Genomic DNA, 27532 nt, shown 5'->3' with positions numbered 1-27532 from the left:
TCTTTTTTAACCTACCAGGTGGGATCTAAATTAAATAAATCCTCTAACACTTTAGGAAAGACGTTGCTTTCCTAAATCAGAAAAATTGATCTCCAAGTCCCACTCTCCTACCCCTAAGAACTGAACCTCAGCAGGGATGGCTCCCCTAAGGACGGGCGCTATGTCTCTGATGCAGACAAGGCCAAGGGCAGAATCTGTGACACGCGGTGTGACCAGCCAAACAGCGCACTTCTGACCACGAAAGAGGGCACTGCTATTTACGTGAGGACCAAAGGCATAAAACGGACTTGCGGCCACCCTAGTGATAAGGCAGTTTGGGAAACGGTTCCCAGTGTGCCCCGCCCCTCGGAAGTCAAAAGGCCCGCCTGGAGCCAAGCACCCTGGGACCTGCAGGTAGCACCATTTAGGAGGGAAACAGTCCAGGGCTGGTCCTGACACGGAGGCTTCCTCCCTCTGCGGGATTCTCAACCAGACACGACACGACACCGGAGGTGAAATTTCAATGAATACTAAGTGTGGGGTGGAGCTGGTCTCTCCCGGTTGGGGCAGCGAGCCGGGCCGCTGCCCAGTCCTGCTGCCCGGTCTTCCCCGGGCACAGGGCTGCTCTCCACCTCTCGTCACCGGCGCCTCCGCGGCCGCTAGTCCTTTGGGGGATTCTGGGCCAGGTGCTGTTCCCACTCGACTTCAACCAACTTGTACAGCTCCATGGTGGCCTGAGCGTCTTCCACGGAGGAATGCCCGCTTTTCCCAACCTGGACGCCGGAGGAAGAGAAGAACGTGAAGCCACAGAGAGAGACTACGGCTTTCCTTCCCAACTGGCTCTCCGCGGCCCCCGGGGTGCAGGTGCTTCTGCAGAGTCTGTGGGCTGCGAAGGCCGAATTCCGGTGGGGTCTAGTCCCCACCCCATCTCAGAGGCTCCACTCCCACCCTAATGGCTCAGCCCTTCCTGTGGACGCAGGTGCTCGTCGGTCTACGCCCGGCCAGCACGACGCACCAGATGGCCACCAGGCCTTCCGAATCTTCCAGCTTCCCCAGTGCCTAACCACGCTCTACGCGACGCGTGGCCCCTCCTCCTCCGGCCAGGCAGGCCGCCCTCCTCTGAGTGCAGACGTGTAGACCACGCAGGGGGTCCCAGCACCCACTCTGCGGACTTCTGGACACCACCACGTGCTCTCCTCTCTTCCTCTCTTCTCAGTTAGGGCTTTGCACCCACCTGAAGGCTCTTCCCTGTCCCGAGCACCCTCGGTGACGCTCTGGGACGGGAGCTGTCACCCCACGTACAGATGGAGAGTCTACCGGAACCCTTGGTCCAAAGCTCTTCCCGTCAGAGCAGCCCGCCCACACCTCTCTACAACCAGAGCAATTCTGGGGCCAGAGCCTGGAACAAGGCCGCACGGAGGGCACCCCCAGCGTCCAAGCCGCGGGCCTGGCCGCACTGGGGAGACACTACCTGGATGTCCCGGTTCAGAAGCTTCTTGGTGAGACACTTGAGGGACACGGTGGCGTTCTCTGGGCACTCGGCCTTCCGGTTGAGGGGCGGGATGTGGGAGGTGTCGCGGGTGAGGGACTTGGGGTGGGAGTACTGAAGGGCTTTGAAGTCGTTGTGGATGGCATGCCCCACCACTATCTTCCCTGCGAGGATCTTCAAGATCTGAAACAGGAACAGAGGCGGCGCTGGCGAGGAGGCGACGAAGCCCCTGCATCCTACAAGCCCAACGTGGCCATGGGTCCTTCTAGGCCCTTTTCTCCAAGTGCTCACCCGGCTCATCCTTGAAACGCCCTCTCCCACCAGGCTTCTTCCACCTGAGGCCCAGCTCCGCGCCCCGAGGTGAAAGCAGCTACCACCCAAGACGACCCCGCCGCACCACGACGGTAACCCCCGTCCGGACTTACATCCCCAACGGCTCCTTATCTCCTAACTTCCATCTCAGCAACAGACCGATTTGCCTCCATCCCAAATCACACACACGCCTGAGATGCTCACGTAACTATCCAGGTCGGTTCTGGCTCGCTACGTGAAGACCTTTGACCCCTACCATATGCTGGCCTGAGACACGAGGCTTGGACAGATGGGGTCAGAGATGGCCTCCAGGGAGGTGACAGAAGCCCCAAATTGTACACAAAGTTACATACATGGGTTTTTTTTTTTGGGGGGGGTGGGGACAGGGAGGGTCTACGGTTTCCATCCGACTCTGGAAGGCCCTACGAGCTACAAAAGCTTCAGAACCTCTTGCAGACTAAGTCCGCGTGCGCCAGCCCCCGGCCTTCAGCTCTCCCCACTCACTCGCCAGCCGCCCTGGAACCTTATTCCCGTGACCCTCAGAAGCAAAGACCTTCTCGCCACCGCAGGATCTTAAAGCGCGAGGGCAAACCGCGAAAGAGGACAACCAAAGAATACGCCACCAGCTCTGAAGGCCGTTCCCCCGACGGGTTCCGAACAGGTTGTGAACAAGAACTAAAGCGCCCTGACTGGGACACGGCCGGCAGGAAGCCCTGGAAGCGGCAGACCCTGTGAACGGGGCTCTCGGCCCAGCCGGAGCGCTGGGGGATCACTTTAGGACGAGAGCCCCGCGGGAGCGCCACGGGCCAGGCAGGTGCGGGCTCCTAAGGGCACTCTGCGCCCCGCCACACCCTCCCCACCTTCCGCCTCTCCCAAGCGCGGCTCAGGGGTGCCCTGGTGCGCAGGCTCAACTCCTCTCGGGTTCTTTCTAAGACCCGGCCCCCTCCCCTCTGCTGAACCGCCTCCAACTGACTGCAGGCGCACGAAGAACACCAGCGGAACACAGAGTGTCCGGAGAAAGCAGAGCAGGGAGGGGCTTGAAGTGGCAGAGAAGTGGACCAAGAGCGCCCTCTGGAGGCCTCCCACGACCAGCTGGCTTCCTCTCCTTCACCTCAGGTTCACCCTCCTTTTCCCGTCCCTCTGTGGAGCTCCCTGCGGCCGGTGAGGAGGCTGGCTCAGCGAGCGAGGTGAGAACCCGACACGACAGCCCTGTGTCGTCTGTCGCAGCTGTCGCCTCGGCACACCCGACCCAGGTACACGAGCCACCCCTGCTCCCACCACCAGCACCAGCACCTCCCACGCTTGGCAGGAAGCCCTCCCCACTCTCCCCGAAGAGATGGAGCGTTCCCCCCCCCACCCGCCATCCGCGCCTGGGGCTCTGTCCCTCAGTGGTTACTTCCCTGTACGGATTCCCAGTTCCCCAGACAAGGATTCGACCGGAGAGCGAACAGTCTCAGCCAACCAAGTTCCCTCCACCAGCTAACTGTAGCCTTCTGGACTCCCACCGCTCTGCCCCAGCAGGAAGCCCTCTTCCCGTGGCGATCCACTCCCTCCTTCCCTCCTCCACATCCTCTGGCGCCTTCCTAGAGTGACATCCTTTGCTGAAAAAATGACGCGGGCCTCCGCCCACCGGCCTCGCCACTGCCATTGGACCCCAAGCCTCTCACCTGGCTCCGAGCGACCTTGAAGGGTGTGGCGTTCACCATGTGCTGCTTCCGGATGCCACTCCATCTGGTCCGGTAGTCCACGATGTGGCAGGGGGGGAGGATGTACTCATCATAAAGCACATCTCCGTGGTAGCTGACGATGCTACATCGAGCCAAGGAACTGACGTGCCCCTTGGGTCCTGTGCCCACCATCTCGCAGTCAATCGCCACCATTTTCCCTGGTGTCTTCTGCGACGCCCCGGAGCATTTATTCTCCAAATGAGATTGGGTGGAGTTCTGTGGGGCGTTTTTCTGAGTAGGGTTCTTCTGGGGGCCCTTCTTCCGGGAGCGAGCTGGGTGGCTCCTAGTCTTTGGAAGAGCACTCTGGAACTCCCCCAGCAGATCTACTTTAGCCACGACAGACCCGGCCTTCTGTGAAGGGGCAGGGGTCAGCCAAGGCACCGCAGCTTTCCTGTCCAGGGACGGCTCTGGTCCGCTGCTGGAGGCGGCGGTCTTCTTCTTTGGAAGGGGAGAGACCTTCCAAGTGCCATCCACCCTAGGAGCTTCCCCTTTCTTCGGAGGGTCTGGGTGCAGCTTAGGCACCTTGCTAGGGTGCTGGTTCTTCTTATTCAGAAAACCTCTCCGTTCCAAGAACCTCCTCTTCTTGACAAATTTTCGGTGCTTGGCATTCCCCTCTAATGCCTTTTTGGGGGGAGGTTCACCAAAATCCAAATTGAGGAGTAAGGTAGACATGAGGACAGTGGACGGCGGGAGAGCACTTGGGAGGAGCGGCTTACTGACGACAGGAAGACAGAGGACTCATCTTCTGCTGAATCCCACAGGCCAGCATCCGGAGGTCCGCAGGACACCCTGGGGAAGAGAGTAATCCTGACAACGGAGCCCATAGGCCCCGCGAAACAGTAAGACCCATCTCCGGACGACTTAAAGCTGGAAAGACATCAAACCGACCGCCCAGAACAGGTACGAATCTGTAATGTGAAATAATGTCAGGGGCACGGTCTGCGCCAGGAAGCTTCGGTTCTAGCGCGGCCCCCCAATTCACCAGCCACAGGGTCTTGAGAAGGCCACTTCCCCTCCCAAGAGCTCAGTCTCGTTCGCACCCGGAGGGGGCTGTAGGGCCAACCACCTCGAACTCTGCGTCTGGAAAGCCAGAACAGTGGAGCTGTACCATCCGCCCGCGAGGGCCTCCGGATTACCCAGGCATCCCCGCGCGGCTCCAGGCGGGGGACCACCACACGCGTCTCACGCCGGTCCTTCTCCCGACAAAGGCCCTCTGACCACACACACCCGCTGGGTGAACTGAGGCTTAGGACCCCCTACGTCGGCGAGCACGCCGGGGGTCCCCGCCACCGAGAGCGACCCCCCGCGCCCGCACCTACCTCCTCGCCGGCCCAGCTAAGAGCGGAAGCGCCCGGAACCGGAGGCGGAAGTCGGCGCGCGCCGGCGAGGCCCGGGCCGGCAGGCGCGCGGGTTGGACCGCGCCGGGGGCCGACGCGCACGCGCCCGCAGCGCCCCCGCCTCCGGGAGCGAGGCCAGGGACTCCGAGCGCGTGGGCGGCGGCGGCGGCGGCGGCGGCGGCGGGAGCGGGATGCGCTCCCCGGCCCCTCTAGCCCCGTGGAGGTACAACTCGAAGGCAGGGAGGCCGAGCCCCGGGGGAGGTACCGCCCCCACTTCCGGGGGAGGAGGGAAGTGCGCGGGGGGCGGGCCTGGGCGCCGCGGCCCGCCTCTGTGACGTAGTGCGCGGCGCCCCGCCCCACCCCACCCCACGTGTGCGCGACGCCGCCCGCTTGGCGCTGGGGAACGTCGCGACCTGTGACGTCAGGGGACGCATTCCGTCTTCCGCCCCAGCCGCAGGTCCCCCGCGGGGCACTGACCCTGGCTCCCCGCTCGGCTCGTTCTCGCTCCTGACGCCACCAGCTGGACCCCGGGATGCCGGGCGTCTCCGCCCGCGGCCTCTCTCACGAGGAGAGGAGGCAGCTGGCGGTGAACCTCACCCGTGTGCTGGCGCGCTACCGTCCCATCCTGGACGCCTACATCATCGTGAGGCCACAGGGGTGTGGGCGGGGTGCTGCCGGTTGTGCGGTTGGCTGGGTGCCCGTGGCAAGGGCAGAAACTGGAGAGGTGGCTTCTGCTCTCTTTTTTTCTATGGGTTTCGGTCTGTGGTCTGTACAGAAAGGGTTAAAACTGGGGTTACTCCCTCCCGGTTTTTCAGTTGACGTACGTATTAATATTTCCAGTATCTCGCTGGTTTCTCTAACTTTCCCAAGTCCAAAATAAAATGCGTGAACAACAGAGCCACGCTGCAGCTACGTTGAGCTCCCCCAGGAACCTGTGAGGTGTTCCAGGAACACACAAGTTCATTGATCCGAGCTTTGCATAAAGTCCTGGTTTAGCAGCCTACTGGACAGCCACAGCTTTGGAATCAGACCGGCTTGACTGCCTCCTTTACTGTGTTAGATGGAGGCATTGTTAAGAACTTCCTGCCACCTGTCTCTCAGCTGTAATAGCGATCCCTGTCTGAAGGATCGTTACGAAGAATGAGTGAGATGATGTGTATGTGGCACCAGCATCCACTGAATCGTTCAGCCCCCCCCCAAGCCCAGAAGCCATTATTGATTCCACTCTTGCTTTCACTGATCAACAGTCCAGTTCTTCAAAGCGTCCTGTTGGCTGTACCTCCAGAATAGATACTAAATTCACCCTTTGTTTCCGTCTCCATTGCTACCACCCTGGGCCAAGCCACCATCATCTCTCTCCTGGACTACTTCCTAACTGATCTCTGTGTTCACTTACTCTCCATAACCACTTCTTCATAAAGCAGCTTGATCCTTGTAAACTGGGAACCCCGGGCACCTGGGTGGCTCAGTCAGTTGAGTGGCTAACTCGTGATCTCATAGTTGGTGGGATGGGGTCCCGAGTCAGGCTCTGTGCTGACAGCGCTGAGCCTGCTTTGGAATCTCTCTCCGTCCCTCTCTGTCCCTCCCCGCCCTGCCCCAGGTATGCACATGCAGTCTCTCTCAAAATAAATTTTTTAAAAATGTAAGTTTGATCAGGGCACCTGGCTGGCTCAGTCCGTAGAGTTTGCTACACCCTTGATCTTGGAGTAGTAAGTTTGAGCCTCACGTTGGTGTCAAGTTTACTTGAAAAACACGTAAATCTGATCGAGACACTGCCTTGCTTGCTAGGTGCTTTGATGAAATCTTAACTCCTTACCATTATCTAAAAAGTGCTAATGATCTGTCCCCTGCTGCCTTTTGAAGGCTAGCACATTAATCCTGTCCCACATTGACTCTACTGCACCTATACTGGCCTGATTTCTGCTCTATAAATATGGCAGGCCTCTGGGCCTTTGCACTTACTGGTCAGCCTGGAATGCTTTTCCTCCACAGGAAGGCGAAAGAAAACCATGATTAAGGGCAAGAACTAGAGTCCAGTTGGTTTCAGATTCCAGCTTTGCTGCTTACTAGCTTTTTGACTTGGGCAAGTTACTTAACAGCTGTGTGTCAGTTTCCTTCTCTGGAAAATGCCAAGTAAAAATAGTACTTATCTCATAGGGTTGTTTGAAGATTAAATGCATTAATACATGGAAAATGTTTGGGACAGTGCCTGGTATATTAAAATATCTTACGAGTGTTTGCTATGACCTGAGGTTTTTTTTTTGTCGAGGTATAATTGATATGTAACTTAGTATTGGGGGTATAACACAGTGATTTGATATTTGTGTTGCAAAATGATCACCATGGTAAGTGTAGTGAAACACACCCTTCACCTCTCAAGTTACCTTTATTGTGAGGAGAACTTCTAAGGTCTGCTCTCATCCACTTGCAAATATGCAGTCATCATCGTTAGCTATGGTCACTTTGATGTACATTACGTCTCCATGATTTATTTATTTTACAACTGGAAGTTTGTATTTTTTGAGCCTCCTCACCCATTTCACAAGCTCCCCAGACCAGTGTCCTGTCCGTACTCTCTCAAGCTCCATTGTGTTACCGTTTTCATTAGCGTTTGGTCGTCTCTGTGGCATTTGACGTTACCTGAAATTATTTTTTTTTATGTAAACTCTGCGAGAGCAAGAATCTTGTCTGGTTCATTGTTGTGTCCTCTGAGCCTAGACTAGAGCTTGGTGCATGACCAAAGCTCCGGAGTTTGTGTTGAACAAATGAACAAATAAAAACACCCTGGCGTAACATCTGGCATATAAAGTGTGTGGTGCATATAATGGTAGATTGCTTTTTTAATGTGTTTATTTTTGAGAGAGAGAGAAGGGGAGAAAACAGGGGCGGGGTAGGGGCAGAGAGAGAGAGAGAGGGACAGAGGATCTGAAGCAGAGAGCCCGACACGGGGCTTGAACTCACCAACCATGAGATCATCTGAGCCGAAGTCAGATGCTTAACCGCTGAGCCACCCAGGTGCCCCGTGGTAGATTTTTTTTTTTTTGTTTTTAAGTTGTTTTTTTGAGAGAGAGCACAAGCAGGGGAGGGACAGAGAGAGGGGCTCCCAAGCAGGCTGCACGCTGTCAGCCCAGAGCTCCCATGACCCGAGCCAGAATCAAGAGTCAGACGCTTAACTGGCTGAGCCACCCAGGTGTCCGTGTGGCAATGGTAGATTATCAAGCGGTGATGTACTAACGCCGCACAGGTCAGCCACCGTGGTGTTGCAGATGCCGACGCGAAGACACCATCCTTGCCCTTAAGTACAGTTGAGTAGAGAAAACGGACACATCCGTGAGTAGGGACGCTGCCACAAGAGAGGTGTCCAGGATGCCAACTGGGCTCCAGGAAAGGGGAGGCGGGAGCAGGCTTCAGAGGAGAGGTGACTCGGAGGAGTAGGAGGTGCCTGCTGGCCGCGGCCAGCGGCCCTTCGTTGAGGACGGGGCAGGGCGGGAAGGGCAGCAGCCTGTTGACCGCTCCCCCTCTCCCTCCTCCCTCCTCCCGCAGGAGTTCTTTACAGACAACCTGTGGGGCACACTCCCTTGCTCGTGGCAGGAGGCGCTGGATGGACTGAAGCCGCCACAGCTGGCCACACAGCTGCTGGGGATGCCCGGGGAAGGGGAAGCGGTCAGGTAGGGGCAAGAGGGGCCCCGCGCCGGGGGACCCAGGGTGTCACTGTCGGGATGCAATGGAGCTATTCACCGGGGGCCCGGGCTGGCCTATCGCAGGTACAGGTCGGTGTGGCCGCTCACCCTGCTGGCCCTGAAGTCCACAGCCCATGCCCTGGCCTTTACCCGGACACCTGGCTTTCAGACCCCCTCAGAGTTCCTGGAGAACCCCAGCCAGAGCTCCCGCCTGACAGCCCCGTTCCGGAAACACGTCAGGCCCAAGAAGCAGCATGAGATCCGGAGGCTGGGAGAGGTGAGGTGGTGGGGGGGGGGGGGGGGGGGGGGGGGGGGGGGGGAGGACCCCTTAAGGCTGTGGGTTGCCAGGATGTGGGCACTTTGCACGGCCCGCAGGACCATCCTTGGCAGGCATGGTCTGGATGCTGGGTATTTTGTGCGTTCGCCCTCTCGACGGGTAGGTTGGTGGCTGTGTCTGAACCAAGGTCTTCCTAGTTTCCACCTCCGCAGTCTGCTCAGGGCTTCATAGCGGCGCTCTCCTCCTTGTTCACGCTGAGAGGAGCAAGGAGAGGAGGCTGAGCCTGGGGTCAGCACCTCCCTTTCGGTTCCTCTATCTCGTGTTCGTGGCACCCCTGCCCTCTTCCTGTGCCCTCTGCAGCGCCTCCGCCCCCGTTGGGGGTGTTTGCCCTGGAGGCCAACACCCAGTGGCCAGGAGAGCTTTGTTCCCTCCTCTTGTAGTTGGTGAAGAAACTGAGTGACCTCACGGGCTGCACCCAGGTCGTGGATATAGGCTCAGGCCAGGTGAGTCAGACCCTTAACATTCTGAGTTTCACGTCTGGGTGTTTTGTTGTTTGAGTCGTGGGGACAGAGGGCTGGAGGCAGGTCGTCAGGCTGCAGGCCCAGGGAAGCAGTTGCTGGGCAGTGGTGGAACTAGGCAGGGCAGAACTTGAGCCTCCTGGGGGCCCGGGACCCAGGCGTCCAGGTCACTGCTAGGGAGGCTGACAGCAGAGAGGCCGCTGGACGGGGCCGTCTCCACCCTCCCTCTCGTGACTCCAGGGCCATCTCTCCCGATTCATGTCCCTGGGGCTGGGGCTGACAGTGAAGAGCATCGAAGGCGATCGGAGGCTGGTGGAGAGAGCCCAGCGCCTGGACCGGGAGCTCCTGCAGGCCCTGGAGAAAGAGGAGAAGAGGAGCCCACAGGTCGGCCAGCTTTTCGTGCAGCCGGGGCTGCGGAACGAGGCCCGCTTGGCAGGCATTGGGCACCAAGGCCGACTCCTTTCTGTTTCCGGGATTGACGGCGTGATCCCCAATTCTGCTACCCCTTTGAGGGCCCCCCGTCACCCAAACCTCCTCATACCGTAAAAGCACTTTCTGGTTACAAAGTGCTTTCCATCCTGACGTGTGCTTCTCCCAGCCACCTGTGGAGTGGCCGGTCAGGTGTTCATTAGGCTCGTGACAGAGGGGAACCGGGACTCACAGACGAGGTTTGCAGTTGATGGTGATGGGCCCCAGAGTTCACCCAGCTCCCCCGTCCCCCGGTTCTCTCCCTCTTTGGGAAGGAGTGCAGGGGACACTCCCTTCCTGTGGCCGGAGGGGGCACAGGGACAGCAGACTTCCCACCTGCCTCTGTTCCGTCCTGCCTCCACAGGTGACCCGGGCCGGCCCTCGCCACTCCCCACACCACGTGGTTAGGTGGGTAGAGCCCACGGCCCTGTGCAAGGAGCTCCTGCTTCCCCTGGAGCCCTTGCCTCCGCGCGGGGCCCGCCTGCTGCTGACGGGCCTCCACGCCTGCGGGGACCTGAGCGTCGCCTTGCTGAGGCACTTCTCCTGCCCCGAGGTGGTGGCCCTGGCCTCGGTGGGCTGCTGCTACATGAAGTTGAGTGAGCCTGGCGGCTACCCACTGAGTCAGTGGGTGGCGGGGCTTCGTGGCTCCGAGCTGCCCTACAGGCTGCGGGAGGGGGCCTGCCACGCCCTGGAGGACTACGCCGAGCGGCTACAGAGAGCGGGCCCCGGGCTCCGCACCCACTGCTATCGGGCGGCACTGGAGACGGTCATCCGGGGCGCCCGGCCCGAGCTTCGACGGCCAGGCGTGCAGGGGATCCCCAGGGTCCACGAGCTCAAGATCGAAGAGTGAGGCTGGGGGGGGCGGGGGGGAGACGGGCATCACGGACTGAAGGTCTGATTTCCCTCCCATCCTCACTTGTTAGTGTGAAGGAAAGATCTATGGGGTGTCGGGGGGGGGGCAGCTCAGTTAGTTTAGGCATCCAGCTCTTGATTTTCGCTCACGCGCATCATGATCTCTGTCGTGGGCAGAAGCCTGCTTGAGGTTCTATCTCCCTGTGCCCCTCCCCTCAAAAAAAAAACAAACAACAAACAAAAGAAGATCTAAATGTGCCCAGGGAGTTGATTCCGAAGTCTGACCGGACGGCTTCTCAGAATTCTTTTAGAACCGAGTTGTCACTCTCTTGTCACGGGGCCGTCCAGGTTTTTAAGTGCTAAAACTATGGTCAGATCATTGTATAGATGATAAATTTGGGGACCAATCTGCTGCTGGACAGACAGTTCCCGGCCAGGGAAACAGGAAAACGCATACTAGGGTGGCAAACCCGGCGAAGCTGCCATCAGATCGGGAGCGTCCAGTCTGGGTGGGAGGGGAGGCTCCTGAAGCCAAACTGAGCATGGTCTGTGGCTGACCCCACAGATACGTGCAGCGGGGGCTGCGGCGGGTGGGGCTGGATCCCCAGCTGCCACTGAACCTGGCTGCCCTCCGGGCCCACCAGGCCCAGGAGAACCGAGTGGTGGCCTTCTTCAGCCTGGCCCTGCTCCTGGCCCCGCTGGTGGAGACGCTGATTCTGCTGGACCGGCTGCTCTACCTTCAGGAGCAGGGTGAGGGTGGCCCACAGCAAGGACCGGGGGCGGGGGGGGGGGGGGGGCTGGAGCTCTGAGGCTCCTCCTTCCGGCCCCAGCCCCCCAGCCCCGCGGCGGGACTCAGACTAGCTGCTTCGGGTACCAGCGGGGTGGGAGATTTGTCCACGCGCATTCCTGCTAGGTCGGGCTCATATCCCATCTTGCGTTTTAAGCAAGAACGACCCCAGGGGTGGGGGGTGGGGTCGGTGTCTGGGGTGCCCATATTCCTGGTAGAGAATGGGGTCTCCTAGACACCTCAGACCCCCCGCACAGGGAAAGGGGCTGTGCCCACAGGCCTGGCAGGGAACAGCTGAGTTCGTGATTCCTCCCTGAGTAGCCCTGCCTTTCTTCCAGGCTTCCATGCTGAGCTCCTGCCCGTCTTTAGTCCTGAACTCTCGCCCAGAAACCTAGTTCTGGTGGCCACCAAGAGTCCCCTGGGTGAGGCCTTCTCTCTTCTGGAAACTGAAGACAGCTGACGAACTCCATCTGGAGTTCACCCAGAGGACCAGCCTCCTCGCTTCCTGCAACCCTGGCCTCTCCCTCCCCATGTTAACGTAATACTATGTCAAGGTTTATTTTTAATTTATTAAATAAATGAAATCTTTATTTCTCGGCCATTTCTATCTTTCCACCCCCGCTCCCGCCAGCCTCCCTGACGGGTAGCGTCTCGTTACTCACGGGTCTCCCAGAACCCGCAGGCCCTGTCCCTGTGGAGGCTGCCTAACTTCCACCCAGGCTGTCACAACGTGAGGACAGACGCCCCTTCCTTCAGTCCCAGAAACAGGTGCGCTGGGTTAAGGCGCTGATCTAGCAGACGCGTGGGGGGGAACTCCTGGCTCTCTCTTGGTGTCTGAAGGAGAGGTGGCCTGGACCTTCGAGGCTAAGACAAGGAGGGGAGAAGCTGATCTCCAGCTGATTCCCAGGATCAGTACCAATAGACTTTCTTGTGTCTCCGCGTCTCCTGGATCCCCATCGCCTCCATCACCTCCTCCTCCAGTGTCTTTAAACGGGGCACGTAGGTTCTTTCTAGAGCATCTTCCACTGATGTGTCTTTGGGGCCGTCTGTTGAGCCAGAGGAAAGAAGATGGGTGGGAAATCCCCTCCCTCCCTCTCCTCCCACCACCCCCTGTCCCTGTCTTCCTGCCCCTCACCCAGCCTCACCAGTCCAGGTTTCAGGGACGATGCCATCAGCTCTGGGAAACTCAGGTTTGGGGATAATTCTTCCTGATCTTGTGGAGACACGTACCCGCTCTCCTGCCTCCGTGAATCTCCACTCCACGTCAGTGGGTTTCCTAGTGGACAGAAGAGATGAACCCAGCCTGGGAACCACGTCTTCCGGCTACGTGCCGCCCCAAAAAGTCAACGGCTGAAAACATGAAGGTCACCATCTTGCTGCTGCTATGTCTATACTGGGGGTGACCCACAGGGGTCACGTCCACGAGAGGGATGGCCCCTTTCAATCTCCAGAACCCCCAACCCACCATTCCTTTTGTAGAAACGGGATCAACACCGATGGACACTCGCAGGGCGGGCAGCCCTCTGACCAGAGCCCCACGTGCTTGCCTGTCCACGGGATCCACAAGTTTGACCTGGCGGTGGAGCAGGGGTGCTTCACTGGGGATCATGGTTCCCCGGGAATCCACGGTCTTGCCCACATAACGGTAGTGCTGTCCAAAAGAGGGGGGATATGAGAACCAGGGGTGTGAAAGGAGGCCCACCCACCGCGGCTCGGGGCGTTCAGCCCAAGCTGGAAAACAACGTCAGCTGTCTCACTGTCCCTGCAGCTCGTCTCCTGCCTCCCTAGGCTGCTCTGAATGCGGTGACAGAGGGGACAGGCTTCCTGAGCGCCCCATCTTCACTCACCGTGTTCAGTCCCTCCAGGACCACCCAGTTGCGCTGCCGGATGACCTGGACCACTTTGCCTTGCTTCCCAGCATCCTTGCCTTCTAGGACCTCCACCTGCAGGAAGACGGGAGGGTCAGGGAGGGGGGCCCTCGCCCAGCCCCCCCACCACTCCACCTCATCCAAGGCTCACCCTGTCCCCACAGAACAGATGCCATTCTTCATCTGAGATGGGCTCCACGGCCACCCGGCGCCGCCTGGTCCCCGGAGGGTTCTTCCTCTTGTCTGCAAGAGAGCCTGGGCGGCTCATCCCATAGCGGTAGTCGCGGGGCAGAGTGACCTTGGATGCCAAGGCCAGCAGGGCAGAGAGACGCATGGCTGGAGGCTGTGAGAAATCCCCTGGCCAGGGAGGATCCAGAAACCTTCCTCGTCAGCTCTGAAGGAGACAGAAAGAAACAAGCGGGCAAAGAACATTTTTTAAAACACTTAGTCCCTTGCTCAGGGGATCTCATCTCACTGAGTCCTCACAAGATGCTATCTTCACTTCACGGATGAGGAAACAGGCTCAGTGACTTGCCCGCAGTCATAAAGCTACTACATGAGAGAACTGACATTCAAACCCACAACGTCTGACTTCAAAGTCCAGAAAGAGGCCAGGGACCACGCGATCTAGTCACCCCTGAATCGAGGTGACCCAAACAGGGCTTGGCGCATAGTAGATACTTAATAAACAGTTACTAGGTCGATGCAGGAACAGCGGGATAGGAAAAACACAGGTAAATGGAACAAAAAAGAGGCACAAGGCCAAGGGGCAGGCATTTACAAGGAAAAACAGCAGAGATTAAAAAACAGTACTAAAATGTCCCTATGCCACTCGCAATTCCTGAACTCAGTCAGGAAATAACCACTCCTCCTCCCTAAGGCAGCTTCTTTTCCAAAGGAAAAGGCCCCAGAAGCAGACTTTAGGATTACCAAGTCCTACATTTCCCAAATAAGTATATTTTCTAAGCCTCCCAATTTTGGATGATGGACTAAATCAGTTGGGGTGGTGAGAGAATGGAGGGCAAAAATAGTTAAGTGCTTCCATTTTTATTTATTTTTTTTAAGAGAGAGCAAGCAGGGGAGGGGGGCCGAGGGAGAGAGAATCCCTAGCAGGCCCCACACTCAGCACAGAGCCCAATGCGGGGGCTCAATCCAAGGACTCTGAGATCGTGACCTGAGCTGAAATCGAGAGTCAGATGCTCAACGGACTGAGTCACCCAGGCGCCCCATGAGTGCTTCAATTTACTGAGCACTTACTACCTGCCAGGTGCCATGCCGTTTTCCTGCATCATGCGCTACAGAAAAGGATTAAGGAAGGCATCTTTAAATCTATTTTAGAACCAAGAACAGAGTCTAACTTCAAAGTACAAATAAAGTGGGGGATTCACCTTCGAATGCTCCCTCTCTGTAAAGAGAGCTTTCCTACTATTCTTACTTTCTAATCTTATACTCTAATAAAACCTTTTGCCTGATGCTCAAAAAAAAAAAAAAGAAAAAAAAAGTACAAATAAAGTGCACTCTAATGGGATAGAGCTGTGGGTTCTAGTCCCTGTTCCACCACCTTACTCTATGATCCAAGGCAACCTAGCTTACAAGCTTGTGTCGTCATCCTGAAAACTTTACAGGGTTGTTGGAGTCATTCAAACTACGTTTGATATTTTATCAAAACAAAGTACAGAATAATGCGAATCGTATTATGACTTCTGGGCAAATTAAAAAATACATATTGTGGCACAGGCTTAAATATTTATGCGAAGGCAACAGGGAACAGCCAAAGTACTTGGCTGGAGCAAAAGGGCACTATCTGGGGGAAGAGTTACTGTCCATCTTATTCCTTCCCCACGACCTTTATTTACATTTTCCCACTATGCGCCCCGGGGTTGGGGGGGGGGGCGCTGGTTTATCTGAACCTTCGGAGTTTTCTTCTTTATACTTCTCAATGTGAAAAAGAAAGTGCCTATGTTATCTTCAATTAGCGTTGGCCTCAATGTTCCCGTGCGGATTCAACAAATGCTTAGGAGCACAGCTAGGTGACAGCCTTAGTGCGAGGAGCCTCACGGATTACTAGCGTCTGATCTTCCCGCCTTCCTGGGAGGGAAGCTGACAGGTGCGGGTACCCCAAGGCTCGTTCCCCAGACGAGGAAACCGGGCGCTGGGGGCCACAGGGCCTGCTCTAGTTCGCAGCTGCACAGGAGCAGGGCCAGCGTTCGGCCCCAGGACGCCAGCGGGGTCGCTGCAAAAGGCCAGGCGTCGGCCACTCTAGGTCTGCAGCTCCGGGAGGAGACCCCCAGAAGCCAGCCCCTAGGCCCTGCCCTCCTCTCTCGCACACCCTGCAGGGGCTGTCCCCGTGGGGGGGAGCTTCCGCGGGGTTGCCCGGGCCCCGGTTCCAACAGTCTTCACCACCCACCCGCTCCAAGCAGCCGGAGCAGAGCAATCCCGGGCGAGTCCAGGGCGGCCACCACCACCGAGCACTCAACGCTCACCTCCGCTTCGCGCCTTGCCCCGCGCTGCCGTGCCCCCCCGCCCCCCAGCGGCGTCCGCACATGCGCCCTTCGCCCTCGTCCCTCGGCTCTCTGGGAAATGTAGTCTGAATGCAGAGCGGACGCTCAAACCAACCTCGCTCTGAAAGCCGGAAGTTGTAGTCCACCGCTACGGAGCGAGCTGGAAACAGGAAATTTGGTCGGGTAGGAAAGCAAGGAACACCAAGAAGCACGTCGGGAGTTGAAGGCAGGGCAGGATAGGTGCGGCGCTCGGCGCGTCTTTGCGCACGCCCTGCGTGGAGGCCGCTGGGAACCGTAGTTCTCAGAGAGGAGGGCTCCATTTTCTAGGGGATTGTGGCTTCCTGTTCAAAGCAGAGGGCTTCCCTTTCTAGGCTGGGCTGCGGCCAGTCCTCTGCCCGCGCGCCCGTCTGCAGCAGGGGACCGGGGCACACTAAGAAACTGTCCTGGGTTTTCTGCAGAAAGGAATGACACGTGGGCCATTCCACTGCCGGTCGATGGGCTAGTCACAAAATGTCAGCTGTGGGAGGCACCTGCGATGACCTGGTCCAGCCGCTGCGCGCAACTCGGGGTAGCGGGCCCTTCCCCACCAGCGGAGGGTGGCGAGCATCCCCAGCTCCTAAGCTCAGCAACACAGCAGCGCCTCCCCCCTCCGTGGCCGCCAGGGGCTGCGGCCGGATGGTCAGCACGCACACTGCACTTCTCGTGCAGGCCTTTAAGGCTTCCCAGGTGGGAGCAGGGCACACGGTGGTTCAGCGGCGGCTGCTGGGAGCAGCGCATTCCTGGGTTTTTGCCCTCCTGTCTCGCAGCCTGAGAAAGGAAGCTGGCACCACTTCCTCCGTCTGGGAAGGGGGCCTGGAAATGGCCAACCCCCCCCCCTCCCGGCAGCCCACCCAAAGAATCACTCAAAATCCAATGTAGTAATCAACGGGTTTTATTTTCCTAGAACTGAAATCGTCTACGGTTTTCAGAGCTAAAGTCCCAAAGCTACAGTCAGCAATTTTTCATCAGAGCCCAAGGGGGGGTGGGGGTGGGGGGAGACAGGAGACGGGAGAGAGGCATAGAGGCCGCTACAGAGGCTGGGCAAGGGCACTTATTCCCCTGTCCTCCCAGTGGGTTTCAGATCTGGTGACAACGCTGAGGAGACCAGGTGAGGGACGTGATGGGAACGGACACCAGAAGGAACACCAAAGCCCCAGCTACAAAAAGAAAAGTCATCAAACCCCAAATAGAAGGGAAGCCTCCCAGTGCACCTCATAAGTGGGGGCAAGAGAGGGGAAGGAGCCGGGGGTGGGGGTGGCACACAAAGGGATAGGGGTCTTTAAAATTTTTTTTTGTAATTTTCTTTTATTAAAAACATCTCCTAAAAAATGTGTCTTTTCATGTCTGGGTGACATATGTGACTGTAGGATGGCCTTGAGCACTGTGGGGAGAGGGAAAAGGGAAGCTAAGGGGTCTCCCCAGGGCATCCTATCTCTGGCCAGAGATCAGAGGTGGACAGACGCTCCTCAATGCTCCCACCCTAGCTGGGTGAAGTCAACCCTCTGGACCTCAGGTCCTCGGCCCAACAACTCGGGAGCCCCCAAATCTTCTGACGATCATCTGTGACTCCCAGAACTCCTGGGGTCAGCAAAAGGAAGATTGGATGTTGCCCATCATCAAGGGTTTATGGAAGGGAGCCCCTCCCCTACAAGCTGTCCCACTTCCCCTGAAGCTAGGGGGCTGAGAGAACAGGTACGGGAGGAGGGGACAGGAGCGCACGAAGATGCCATCTTCCTGCCCACCCCCCACCCCTACTTGAAGATCGCCCCTCTCAGGCCCAGAAGCCTACCCTGTTGTTTTATTCTCCATCCCTTCCAGTCCTACCCCTGATACCAGCTAATCCAGAGGTCCAGAATGCTGGGGGGGGGGAAGGGGAGGGGCAGGAAGGTGTCAGGAGGTGGAAACCACCAGTCCAGGCCCCAACAGATACCCTGGGAAACGGCTCCAGGCAGGGAGGGACACAATGGCCTCATTGCAGCCCACGAAGCAGAACACATGGCCCTGACTCAGATCACAGGGGTGTGGGGATCTGGAGGCAAGGGCCAGGTGGCCTGCCCCATCCAGGTCAATCTCCAGGGGCTGGGCTTGGAGTGGGGAGAGTTAAGTGGCAAAGGAGGGCGGGGCGGGGTTCCCAGTTTGCAGGCCATGGCCAGTTTCCCCAGTAGCACCCAGACAGCAGCAGGAACGGGGCAGGGGCTCCTCTTGAAACATTGGTGGCTACAGGCTGCGGGGGGAGGGTTGGAGGGGAGAAGGGTTATGGGTGTGGCCTTGGGCTGGCCACACCCCAGCCAGTGTCCGCGTCCTGGGAGAGCCCACCCTGCCTCCGTGGCAGGACCCCCCTCCTCCTCCACAGGTGGCTGGTCAACCCCCAAGCCCAGCTGCCTCAGAGCAGGGGGCTCCCTCACCTCTCACGATCTCTGATGCCTGGGGCCTCAGAATCTTCCTTGGCAGCCTCTTCCTCCTCTAACTCCTCATCTTCCTCCTGAGGAAGCCCCCGGCCAGAGCCGGGCTCAGAGGGGGTACGGTTCTTCTCCACCTCCACAGGGAGGGGCCTCTCAGCCTCCAAGGGGGCTACTTCCTTCTCCTCCCCTTCGGGATCTTCTGTCTCCTTGGGACGTTTTGGGGAGTCCTAGGTGGGGTTGGCAGAGATGAGGCGGGCTGAGGCCAAGGAGTGGGGGTGCCAGCCACCCACCTGTGCCCCTCTTCCACAGAGGCTCTTTCCTTGACATACCCACAACCCCCTTCCCCAGCCCTCCGCCGCTGAAGGGTCTCCTATGCCCCAGCTTCTTGGCAAGGGACCCCCAGACTACGGGCTGGTCCACCCCAGACTGCAGGGTCTCTGGAGTAGCAGCTGGCTTCCCTGGGACCCAGGCGGGGGTCAGTTACCTCCAGCAGGTCCCCCGCTCTCCTCTTCAGCGCCCCCTTCTCATTCTTCTCCTTGGCCGGCTCATCGATGACCAGCTTCCCTTCCTCATCGCTGCTACCCTCTGCACTCCCTTTCTTGTCGCCATCACCCTCCGTGGCTTCGGGCTCGGGCTCGGGCTCATCCACAGAGCTCTTCTTGGGGGCAGACTGCGCGCAGAGACGGCAGAGGCTGAGTGGCACCTGCGTGGCCTGTGGGGGCCCCTCCCCAGACCCGCCCTCGGCCACTCACTCCTTCCTTCTCCCGCCTCGCCCCCGCCCCCCCCCCCAGGTGCCCAGTCTCACGAGTGATTTGAGACCCACCTCTGTCGGATTAGCCCCGGGCTAAACCCACTGGCCGGGCAGGCAGGGCTCTGTGCAGGAGGGGGGAGGGCTGGAGCAGGAGGCAAAACCTCGGGTCAACTTCTCCCAAAGGGAGCTGGGACCCTTTCCCCGCCGACCCCCGCCCCCCACCCTCCCGCCTCATCCTGCCCGGCTCACGAGCACCTCCTCCTGGAAGCCTTCGTGGAAAGAGTTAAGGCCAAGTCCTACACTCACACCGGGTCCCTTAAAGGGCTGTCCCCACTTACCGCCTCTGTCCTGTCCTTGCCCCCCAGGCCACTGTCTAAATAGCACAATGATATACCACACGCCTCCCCCAACCCCAGCCCCTCCTGCAGGGCCCCCCACCCCCACCCCAGGAGCTCCTGCCCCCCCTGAAAGGCCTGGTTTCTCAGTCCTGAAAGCTAAGCATCCCGCGTGGGCCCGGGTTCCAAATGAGCCGGCGGCCACACCTGCTTTCCAGGGGGTCTTTGGGGCCGCTGGCTGCTCACCTGATAGCCCGAGGCCTTGACAGTAGGGTTGTTCTCGATCTCCCACAGCCCCTCGCTGAACCCTTTCCTCTTGTTGGGCTTGCCAAACTTCTCCTTGGACTCTTCGTAAGGGAAGAGGTCTTTGGGACCCAGGAATGCCCTGGGGAGAGAGGGGAGACTGTGCTCTGGAGCCCTCCCTGCCTGAGCCGCGGGGAAGGGGCGCCGACACCACCTGTGGCCCACGGCCCTCCCCACCTCTGGCCCCTCACTCACGTCTCATGGGTCCCGAAAAAAAAGACTTGGTACTTGTTGGCTGTCGACTTCACGGCGGCCTCGGGCATCTCGTCAATCTGGGAGCAAGATGAGGAAAATTGAGTGTGAGCGGAGTCCTAAGGTCACAACTTGGGGCCGAGGTTGGCCTCCAGGACATATCTGTGTAAAAGCCGACGCAGAGGGGCCCAAGATGTCACCGAGGTGGCTTCTGAGCCCTTTTTAGAGGTGGCACTTTGTTCAAAGTCAGACAGCAGGCCCAGCAGAAACCTGGAGTTGGCTCCCTCTCCTCAAGCCCGACGGCACGGTTCCACCTGCCCACAAGCCCACGTCCCGGCCAGCGTGGGTGGTCACCTCTTCCCCCGGGCTCTCGGCCTCCACCCTCACGGGACTGCAGCCTGCCTACAAGGCACCGGCCCCAGGGCAGCCAGAGTGGCCTTCCAACCGCAACACTTCGCCCCTGCTGAGACCTTCCCAAGTCCGCTCGTGATCAGAGCCCCCCCGTACACCTCTTCCTGAAGAGGCCATACTCCCAGGACTGCCACCGATATCTGTCTGGCCTTGGGCAACTTACTGAACTGCCTTCTACCTCAGTTTCCTCATCTGTAAATGGAGACAGTCACAGAACCCAAGCCACAGGGATTAAATGCGGTTTGCCCCATGTGCACTAGCTCTCCTCCTTGGCCACTGGCTGCCCTCCCCCTCTCTGCTGTGGCCACGCTGGTCTCTGCTCTCCCACACTCACTAACTCTTGGCGAGCCCTCCAACCGCAGCCGGGCATGGCTTCCTCCGGAGGGCGCCCCCACCCCTCCTGGCCCAGCTGGCCCCCCACAGAAGCCTCAGCACCTCTCCTTCAGAGGGCCGGTGCCATGGTTACCCACATCAACATCTGAGCAACGCCCATGTGGACTCTCTGGCCTGCACCTGCCCCGAGACTGGACAGCAGGTGCCCAGCAAGCAGCAGGCTCACGGGAAGATCTGCTGAATGAATGCATGAGACAGATAAAGGCCACTGCTCTGGTTACCGTGGAGGCGCAAGACCAAGGGGCTGCCTATTCAACAACCCCCCCCACCCCAGGGAGCAACCCCAAAAGCTTCTGGGGAACACTTTGGAAAGCCTCTTGATATAGTCAGACACTCTCATTTTACAGATGAGGAAATTGAGGTCCCCCCCCAAACGACAGAAGTTAGTGAGGGTCCCAGAGTTGGTCTCCTGCCACGTCCTGGGGGCACGAGGAGGGAAAGGTGCAGAGATCTGGGGTCAGAGGAAATGCACAGGCAGTGGCCCCAACAGCCTCCCCAGATCAGGCCCGAAGAGCCCAGGCCAAGAGAGCTGGGGGTGGGGGGACTACAACTCCCAGCAACACTTGCAGCAGCGGCCTCGGCTGCCTGGCTTCCCGCCGGACACGGGCCAGGTGGCCATGTTGACTGGGGCCCCACGCGCATTTAGGACAGAGACAGACAGCCTGAGGCATCGATTAACACCACCAGGACTGGGACACAGTGTCTGACCCGGGGGCCTGGGGACACAGGGAGGCGGGGTGCCGAGAAGGCGCGGAGACACACCCAGGAGGGGGCGGAGCCCCGGGCAGGGAACGGAGGGGCACCGGGCTCCAGGCACGGAGTCTTCAGGTTCCTGGGCACCTCCCCCCTCGCCCTGTGGCCTCTGGGGACAGAAGTCCAGCCCCTCCCCTCAGGAAAGCCCAGCACCAACTGGGCCCTCCCCATGACCAGGAGGTTGGGGTGTGATAGCAGGGGGTGGAAAGGCACGCAGTTCCCCCCCCACAAACAGGATCCCCATCGCCATGACAACCCACCCCGCCCCCGGGGCCACTCAGCAACCAGGAATGTGACCACCCCTCCCCCCCACTCTGGATTGGGGAGGAGGGGACACGAACACACCCCACCCCCACCCCCACCCCTGAGCCTGGAGTCTGGCACCTGGGTCCCCCGCCTGCTGGAAACCGCAGCTAGCGCTGGAGGGCCCAGGCCCTTCTCAGGAAGCCAGGCCTGGGGTGCGGGAGGAGGAGGAGGAGCCAGTCTTCGGCCAGGACACCTGGGTCTTGTGACCAGCTGGCTCCCCACCCTCCTCTCAGAGGGGGGCGAGGCAAAAAAAAAAAAAAAAAAGAGAGAGAGAGAGAGAGACTCCAGGGCTTAGAGGTCCCAGGAGACGTGCACAATAGCACGAACCCTCCCCTAGGCCTCTTCTCCACCCATCTCGACCCCAGGACCCAGGGCAGGGGTGGGGGGCAAAAGGGCCTTCCTGGGGGTGCAACAGGGAACCTCGTGCTCGGGGCTCACACCTGAGCCAGGGCCTCTAGGCGCAAGAAGGGTGGAAGGGAAGAAACTGAGGCTCAGGAGAGGGGGTGGGGTGAAGGAAGGGTCAGACAGGAGGGGACAGGAAGCTCTCTCCAGGAGCACAGCCCTCAAAGCGCTGCCCCACAGGGCTTTCCCATGTAAAGTGAACTCCCAGGCAGCTGAGCGGTGTGACAGGGGACCCAGGAGGCCACCAGCTGCCCAGCCTCAGGGGCGGAGGAGAAACAAAAGAATGGATGAGAATTAAAAATAGAACCACACGCCAGATACACCCGCCCTGCTGACTTCTAGCCAAATAAAGGGTGGGTATGGAGTTCAGAGGGAAGTCAGGGGCCTTCGACCCCAAAAGGGTCACCCTGCTCCCGGCCTCACCTTGACGGTGGTACCTGTGGGGGAAGCGCCAGGACAAGTGGGCTGTTTTCACTCAGTGGAATCCTCAACCCCTCACCTCACAAAGGGGAAAAGTCCCTTCCATCCTTCAAGCTACAAAGGAAACCTCGTTTCTCGCGTTTCAAAGTGAAGGGCAGTTCTTTCCTGCGTATGGAGGACGTGAGGTCTCAAGAGAGGCCTGTACCCCCAATACAGACATATGTCTCCCAGGCGGTGCCTTTATATCCAGACCGTGACTCACAACAAGTGAGTCAAGGGTAAGCAGGGCAGGGTGGGGCCGGACCAGTGCTAGGGACCCTGCCGCACCCCCTCTACTGGTCAACGGGGGAGGGGGGTCTGCTACTTCTCAGCCATTCCAGAAATCCAGGCAGGTTAATTCTCCCAGGCGGGGGCCCATCCACTCCAGGCCCAACCCTCTGCATGTGCCTGGCTCCATCAGACCTGAGGGCAGGAAAAGCTGCCCCCCGGGCCCCCAGGGCTCATGGCCACCCGCTGAAGCCTGATGAGGGACCCCAGGTGAGGAATGGGGGAGGCGACTGGACACCTCTCCCCAGTCTCGGACCAAAGCCAGGTCGGGGACGGCCTGTCCACACGTAGGAAGACAGCAGGGAAGGCTAAGGCCACACTGACTGCCAGCCAGGGTTCTGACCACCACACCCAGAGCCGAGCCCGGCCTGACCCAGGAACCGGAAAATCTGGGGCAGGAGACAGTTGGGGCCGGGAAAGTGTGGCAAGCCCAAGAGGCAGAAAAGAGAAGGTGGTGCCTGGACGTGGGGGAGGGAGGAAAGCTGGGTGAGGCCCTGTGGCTGCTCAGGTTTTCTGGGATTGTGAAACAGGAAGCAGAGAGAGGAGGAAGGAACCTGGGGTGGGGGGGGGGATCCCACAGTCTTGAAGGTTAGTTGTTAAGTGCTTGGAGATTCCCCCCAAGAAGTCAAGCCGAAGGAAGAGGGGAAGGAGAAGGTTAAGATGTTGTGTGGCACTGCAATCGGGACAGGTCTTGCCTACCACGTGGCCCCTCCGGCTGGCTGGGCTCTCCAGTCCCACCCAGTCAGCCGTCCTCCCCAGAAGCAGGGGCTGAGGAAGGAAAACCCACTCAGCGGCCTCCACCTGGCCATCCACGAGGCCTCCTTACTCCTCTTTGGTCTCAGGAAAGGCCAGGCCCCTTCACTCTGCCCCTCTAGGGGCTAAGACAGCATCCACGCATGGAGAGGAGACCCAGATTTGTCAGCTCTTTTGGCATCCCAGGAGGATCTATGTGGGAGATAAGAGCCTTGGGTGCACCGATCCCCAGATGTCACAATCGAAAGCTGGAGCACAGGCAGAGGGTGGCACCCTCCCTATCTCTTGGAGATCCAGTCTGACCTCCCCTCCCCAAGCCTCGCTCTATCTAAAAGGTCCAGGCCTCAACAGGAAGGCACTGCCCCCTGGTCCCGCCCTTCTGGCCTGGAGGCCGAGGAAGGATGAAGACAAGACTAAATGGCATCCCCAGTCCCAAGGGCGGCCTCACCCTAAAGGCCACCAGAAACCTGAAGGTCTACCTCACAGGGGCCAATGTGGGCCGGTCTGTGTCCCCCTCACTGTTTTCTCTTTCCTGATCCAGAAGGAGTTCCCTGCAACCCACATTCCAGCTGCTCGGCTTCCCTGGGGCCTGGCCCAGCCTCCAGACTTTGTCCCACCCCCCCTCCCCCAGGAGGTAGGAGCCGCAGCAGAGATCTGGGTTCAGTTCTTGCCCTGCCCAACAGGGCCTTGGCATCTGGGCCAAGAAGCCGGACGGATCAAAGGTACAGAGTAAAGTACACAAGTGCCCACAGGCCACATACCCCAACACACACGCAAGGCTGTCTGCGGCTGCTTCCTCACAACCCCCCTAACCCCCAGCCCAGGCACTTAGAAGGCCCTGGAAGCTGAGACAGCCCCTCGTTTCCATTCGTGTCCGGACATCTAGAAGTTTCAGGAAACAGGGAGCTCAAAGCATATGGGGTTAAGCATACTCCTCGAAGAGGGTACAGGGTGAGGAAGGGACTCCTGGGTTTTCTGAGTGGCCCCAAAGTTGGCCTGGCCCTCTGAACAGGACCCGGCAGAGCCTGGGGCAACTTCCCAGCTCCACGCAGGGTCGGGCCAGATAAAGACACAGACTCACGTGGAGAACGGTAACCTAAAGCCTGGAAGCAGTTCCACACTTGGCCCCCTGGCTTAGAAAGCTCCCTCCTCCCACTGCTCTCGGCCCTATTTCACTCCCCAGAGTCCTACCTCCAGGGCACAGGGTCACGACTGCACCCAATTGCAAAGGCCTCTCCAGACCAACTTGGAAGTTGCCAGAGGCGCTGCCCCCTGTAACACCCCCAAACTCCTCCAGCAACCTCCCCTCCCTCCTTCCCCCCCTTGAGCTGTCCCAGTCCTTAGGGGAAACCTGAGGAACACAGCAGGTTGGGCTTCTGGGCCCCACCCTCCCACCTGGCCAGGTGCTGGGGGGGGGGGGCAGGCCCTCAAGTTGGCGGGCTCAGTCAACCACATGGCACACTGGGCCGTTGCGGCGGGAGGCTCCTATCTAAGGGGAGAAGCAGCTGGGGCCCCCCCACCTCCAGGAACGGGCAGCCTGGACTGGACCTGCCGGCCTCCCAGGGGCCCTGCCACCCTCAGCCCCCAATTTGAGCTGGCAGCATATGGAGGGCTATTTTTGTGGGGCTGAGCATCGAAGGGTTCTGGCAACTAATTTCCGAGCCAAGTAGATCCCCTCTCACGCCGCCCCCAAACATTCCTCGACCCTCCCAACTTCAGACCTCTCGCGGCCGCCCCAAACCAAAGTTTTCCAGAAGCGAACTCCGCCTCCGCAGATCCCTCCCCGGGCTGGGACCCTCCCGCTACCTTCTCGCTCCTAGCAGGGTCTGAGTGGGGGCAGCGATCGGGGAGGGCAGCGAGGGTCTCTAAGCGGGTCCCGGGGCGCCCGGGAGGGGTTCCCGACGGCCCCAGCCCAGGCCGCGCGCCCCGCGCCGCCGCGCTCGGGAGGGGGGGGGGGGCCGCGCGGACGCCGCGCTCGCCGGGGCCCCCGCCCCCACCATTATGTAACCGGCGGGGGGCGAGGAGGCGCTCGCAGCGAGCCGGGGACTCGGCCGCCCCCCGCCCGCGCCCCTCCGCGCGCGGCGCCCGCGTCCTCCCGACTGTTACGCAACCCAGCCCGGGGCCGGGGCGGCGGGCCGCGCTGCTCACCCGGGCCGGCCAGTGCGGGTAGCCCTTCATCTTGGCGAACACCAGGTCCCCGCACTTGTACTCCTTCTGCCGGTTGGAGCGCGACATGGCGGGGCTCCGGGCGCCCCGGGCTCCGCGCCGCGCCGGCGAGCGTGAGCCCAAGTTTGCGCGCGCGGCGGTGGCGGCGCCGCTGCGCTCCGGCCCTCGAGCGGCCCCCGCCTCGATGGCGGCCCCCGGCCCCAGCTCCGGCGCGGCCACGGCTGTGCGCCCGCGCCGCTCGGACGGGGCGGGCGCGGATGCGGCGGCGCGGTGCTGCGCGCTCGTGCGGTTGTTTGTGTTTGAAATTCAATTGCTCCCTCCTCGGCGCGAGGCCTCTTCCTCCTCCCCCGCCGGCCCCCTCCCCCTCCTCCCCCGCTCCCCTCCCCCTCCCGCGCCGGTTCGATGCGCGCGGCGCTCGGCGCCCCGGGCCTGCCGCGGCCCGACGCCCAACCCGGGGCCGCCCGGCGGCGCGCGGCGGCACAGGCCTGAGGAGCCGAGCGCCGAGCTCGCCGAGCGGGCTTTGTGTGCAGCTGTCGGGGGGCGCCCGCCCGCACGCCGGCCGGGAGGAGTTGGCGCCCGGCTGGACGGAGCGGCCTGGCGCCCCTCCCCTGGCCCGGGGGCGCTGGCTCGCGGGGCCCGACGCGGCCGCGGGGGCCCGTGTGGGTCCCTGCCCTGCGCCCCCAGTGCGCGCCGGGCGCCGACGTGCGGATCGCCGGGGGTCCGAACGGCGGGCTGTGCGCCCCGCAGCGGCCTCGGCTGAGGGGCGAGGCTCCAGTTTGGAAGCCGGGAGGTGTCCGAGGGCTTGGGGTACAAAGCGGCCACGTTCTGGGTGCTGCTTCCTGGCAAAAGCGATCTGGGCTCCGCCGCCAGCTCAGCCCGCAGAGACGAGCCCTGTTCTCGCGGGGAAGAGACCGTACAATGCCAGTAAATCCCAGACCATCCGTAAACCAAGCCGTGAAGCTTGGGGAGCAGGGCACTGCTTCTTGCGGGGGGCGGCGGGGGGGGGGGGGGGGGGTACTGGGGAAGACTCTTTGAAGGCTTCCCAAAGTTGATGACTCGGATCTGGGTCTCCCAAGAGTGATTTTGCTGGATTCCAGAGACGACATCGTAGCCTAGGTTCTGTGATCACAAGTGGTAGAACCAACCCTTGAACTCGGGTCTCTCCCCGTTAAGCCAAACGGGGCTACTGTCATTACTTCTTTGAGTTGCTGTCACCATCGATCTTGGATTCGCTCAAATCCAGACACCTGTGTGGTCTCAGATAAGATAACTTGGATCTCTTACCGCACTTCCAGATCCTTAACATCTTGCAACTAGATATTCTGGATTTGAATAGGTAAAATAACCGTGCTTTTCTTCGCACAAGTTTCCTGATCCGACCTCAAAGCATATGCAAGATCTCCCTGCAAAGAAGCGCAGAAGGCCCACATCCACGTGCCTTCCTCCTGAGAACCCGGACCCCCTCCTTGCACTTTCCTCAGTCAGTTTCCTCACCTGTGAGGTGGGATAACATTCTGCCCTGACACCGTCTGGGGCATGGGGTGGCTGCTTATTAGCGGAGGCCTGCGTCCTTCCTATCAGCCCGCTGTCCCTACACACGACATCCTTACGGCAGTGCGTTTTACAAGTTTTGCCTTTATAACAGTGTGGCCTCCCGGCAGAATTCCCCCTTGGGCTAGGAGCCCCTCCGGCCCTGTCCCAGGCGCTGCTGGCACAGAGGGCCACTCTTGTTGCGATGCATGGCCCCAGCCTCCCCGCGGACTTGTCGATTTGTTTCAAAAGCA

At 60.0% G+C, this 27532-nt stretch overlaps 4 protein-coding genes across 8 annotated transcripts; 1 reads left to right on the top strand and 3 right to left on the bottom strand.

The window, feature by feature from the left end:
* Window positions 1-485: 485 nt before the first annotated feature.
* Window positions 486-5071, bottom strand: ISG20L2 (interferon stimulated exonuclease gene 20 like 2). 2 transcript variants are annotated; one of them, XM_049634775.1, is made up of 4 exons: window positions 4827-5071; window positions 3448-4415; window positions 1451-1651; window positions 486-752 (listed from the first exon to the last, which is right to left on the bottom strand). In XM_049634775.1, the coding sequence occupies exons 2-4, from the start codon at window positions 4177-4179 to the stop codon at window positions 639-641; spliced, it is 1047 nt and encodes a 348-aa protein (XP_049490732.1). In that variant the 5' UTR covers window positions 4180-4415; window positions 4827-5071; the 3' UTR covers window positions 486-638. The 2 variants fall into 2 exon arrangements, with proteins under 2 accessions (XP_049490732.1, XP_049490731.1); XM_049634774.1 differs by having other exon boundaries at window positions 3448-4296.
* A 211-nt stretch (window positions 5072-5282) lies between these two features.
* Window positions 5283-12022, top strand: METTL25B (methyltransferase like 25B). The gene is made up of 8 exons (XM_049634773.1): window positions 5283-5487; window positions 8388-8512; window positions 8609-8801; window positions 9242-9304; window positions 9560-9703; window positions 10152-10633; window positions 11205-11389; window positions 11765-12022. The coding sequence occupies exons 1-8, from the start codon at window positions 5377-5379 to the stop codon at window positions 11884-11886; spliced, it is 1425 nt and encodes a 474-aa protein (XP_049490730.1). The 5' UTR covers window positions 5283-5376; the 3' UTR covers window positions 11887-12022.
* Window positions 11976-15949, bottom strand: MRPL24 (mitochondrial ribosomal protein L24). 3 transcript variants are annotated; one of them, XM_049634780.1, is made up of 6 exons: window positions 15911-15949; window positions 13446-13688; window positions 13274-13369; window positions 12974-13077; window positions 12572-12702; window positions 11976-12472 (listed from the first exon to the last, which is right to left on the bottom strand). In XM_049634780.1, the coding sequence occupies exons 2-6, from the start codon at window positions 13626-13628 to the stop codon at window positions 12336-12338; spliced, it is 651 nt and encodes a 216-aa protein (XP_049490737.1). In that variant the 5' UTR covers window positions 13629-13688; window positions 15911-15949; the 3' UTR covers window positions 11976-12335. The 3 variants fall into 3 exon arrangements, with proteins under 3 accessions (XP_049490737.1, XP_049490735.1, XP_049490736.1); XM_049634778.1 differs by lacking the exon at window positions 15911-15949 and adding an exon at window positions 15778-15861; XM_049634779.1 differs by lacking the exon at window positions 15911-15949 and adding an exon at window positions 15702-15789.
* A 761-nt stretch (window positions 15950-16710) lies between these two features.
* Window positions 16711-26071, bottom strand: HDGF (heparin binding growth factor). 2 transcript variants are annotated; one of them, XM_049634776.1, is made up of 6 exons: window positions 25731-26071; window positions 19821-19897; window positions 19569-19707; window positions 18721-18906; window positions 18240-18463; window positions 16711-18058 (listed from the first exon to the last, which is right to left on the bottom strand). In XM_049634776.1, the coding sequence occupies exons 1-6, from the start codon at window positions 25815-25817 to the stop codon at window positions 18052-18054; spliced, it is 720 nt and encodes a 239-aa protein (XP_049490733.1). In that variant the 5' UTR covers window positions 25818-26071; the 3' UTR covers window positions 16711-18051. The 2 variants fall into 2 exon arrangements, with proteins under 2 accessions (XP_049490733.1, XP_049490734.1); XM_049634777.1 differs by lacking the exon at window positions 25731-26071 and adding an exon at window positions 25389-25522.
* Between the last annotated feature and the right edge of the window lie 1461 nt (window positions 26072-27532).

Source organism: Panthera uncia, chromosome F1 (assembly GCF_023721935.1).
Source record: "Panthera uncia isolate 11264 chromosome F1, Puncia_PCG_1.0, whole genome shotgun sequence".
Classification (NCBI taxonomy): Eukaryota; Metazoa; Chordata; class Mammalia; order Carnivora; family Felidae; genus Panthera; species Panthera uncia.
The sequence above is the reverse complement of the archived record's forward strand: the minus strand, read 5'-3'. Positions and strand labels throughout refer to the sequence as shown.

Bases quoted from the DNA above. Each gene is read 5' to 3' on its own strand.
- ISG20L2 (XM_049634775.1), bottom strand. From the start codon at position 4,179: ATGTCTACCTTACTCCTCAATTTGGATTTTGGTGAACCTCCCCCCAAA. The intron at 1,652-3,447 runs GTGAGAGGCTTG...TTCCTGTTTCAG, and splicing joins TCAAGGTCGCTCGGAGCCAG to ATCTTGAAGATCCTCGCAGG. The intron at 753-1,450 runs GTAGTGTCTCCC...TCCGGCGTCCAG, and splicing joins TTCTGAACCGGGACATCCAG to GTTGGGAAAAGCGGGCATTC.
- MRPL24 (XM_049634780.1), bottom strand. From the start codon at position 13,628: ATGCGTCTCTCTGCCCTGCTGGCCTTGGCATCCAAGGTCACTCTGCCC. The intron at 13,370-13,445 runs GTGAGCCTTGGA...GTCTTCCTGCAG, and splicing joins ATCTGTTCTGTGGGGACAGG to GTGGAGGTCCTAGAAGGCAA. The intron at 12,703-12,973 runs GCAAGCACGTGG...TCTGTCCACTAG, and splicing joins CTTGTGGATCCCGTGGACAG to GAAACCCACTGACGTGGAGT.
- METTL25B (XM_049634773.1), top strand. From the start codon at position 5,377: ATGCCGGGCGTCTCCGCCCGCGGCCTCTCTCACGAGGAGAGGAGGCAG. The intron at 9,305-9,559 runs GTGAGTCAGACC...TCGTGACTCCAG, and splicing joins TGGATATAGGCTCAGGCCAG to GGCCATCTCTCCCGATTCAT. The intron at 10,634-11,204 runs GTGAGGCTGGGG...CTGACCCCACAG, and splicing joins CACGAGCTCAAGATCGAAGA to ATACGTGCAGCGGGGGCTGC.
- HDGF (XM_049634776.1), bottom strand. From the start codon at position 25,817: ATGTCGCGCTCCAACCGGCAGAAGGAGTACAAGTGCGGGGACCTGGTG. The intron at 19,708-19,820 runs GTGAGTGAGGGG...CTCTCTCCCCAG, and splicing joins TTTTTCGGGACCCATGAGAC to GGCATTCCTGGGTCCCAAAG. The intron at 18,464-18,720 runs GTAACTGACCCC...AACCCCACCTAG, and splicing joins GAGCGGGGGACCTGCTGGAG to GACTCCCCAAAACGTCCCAA.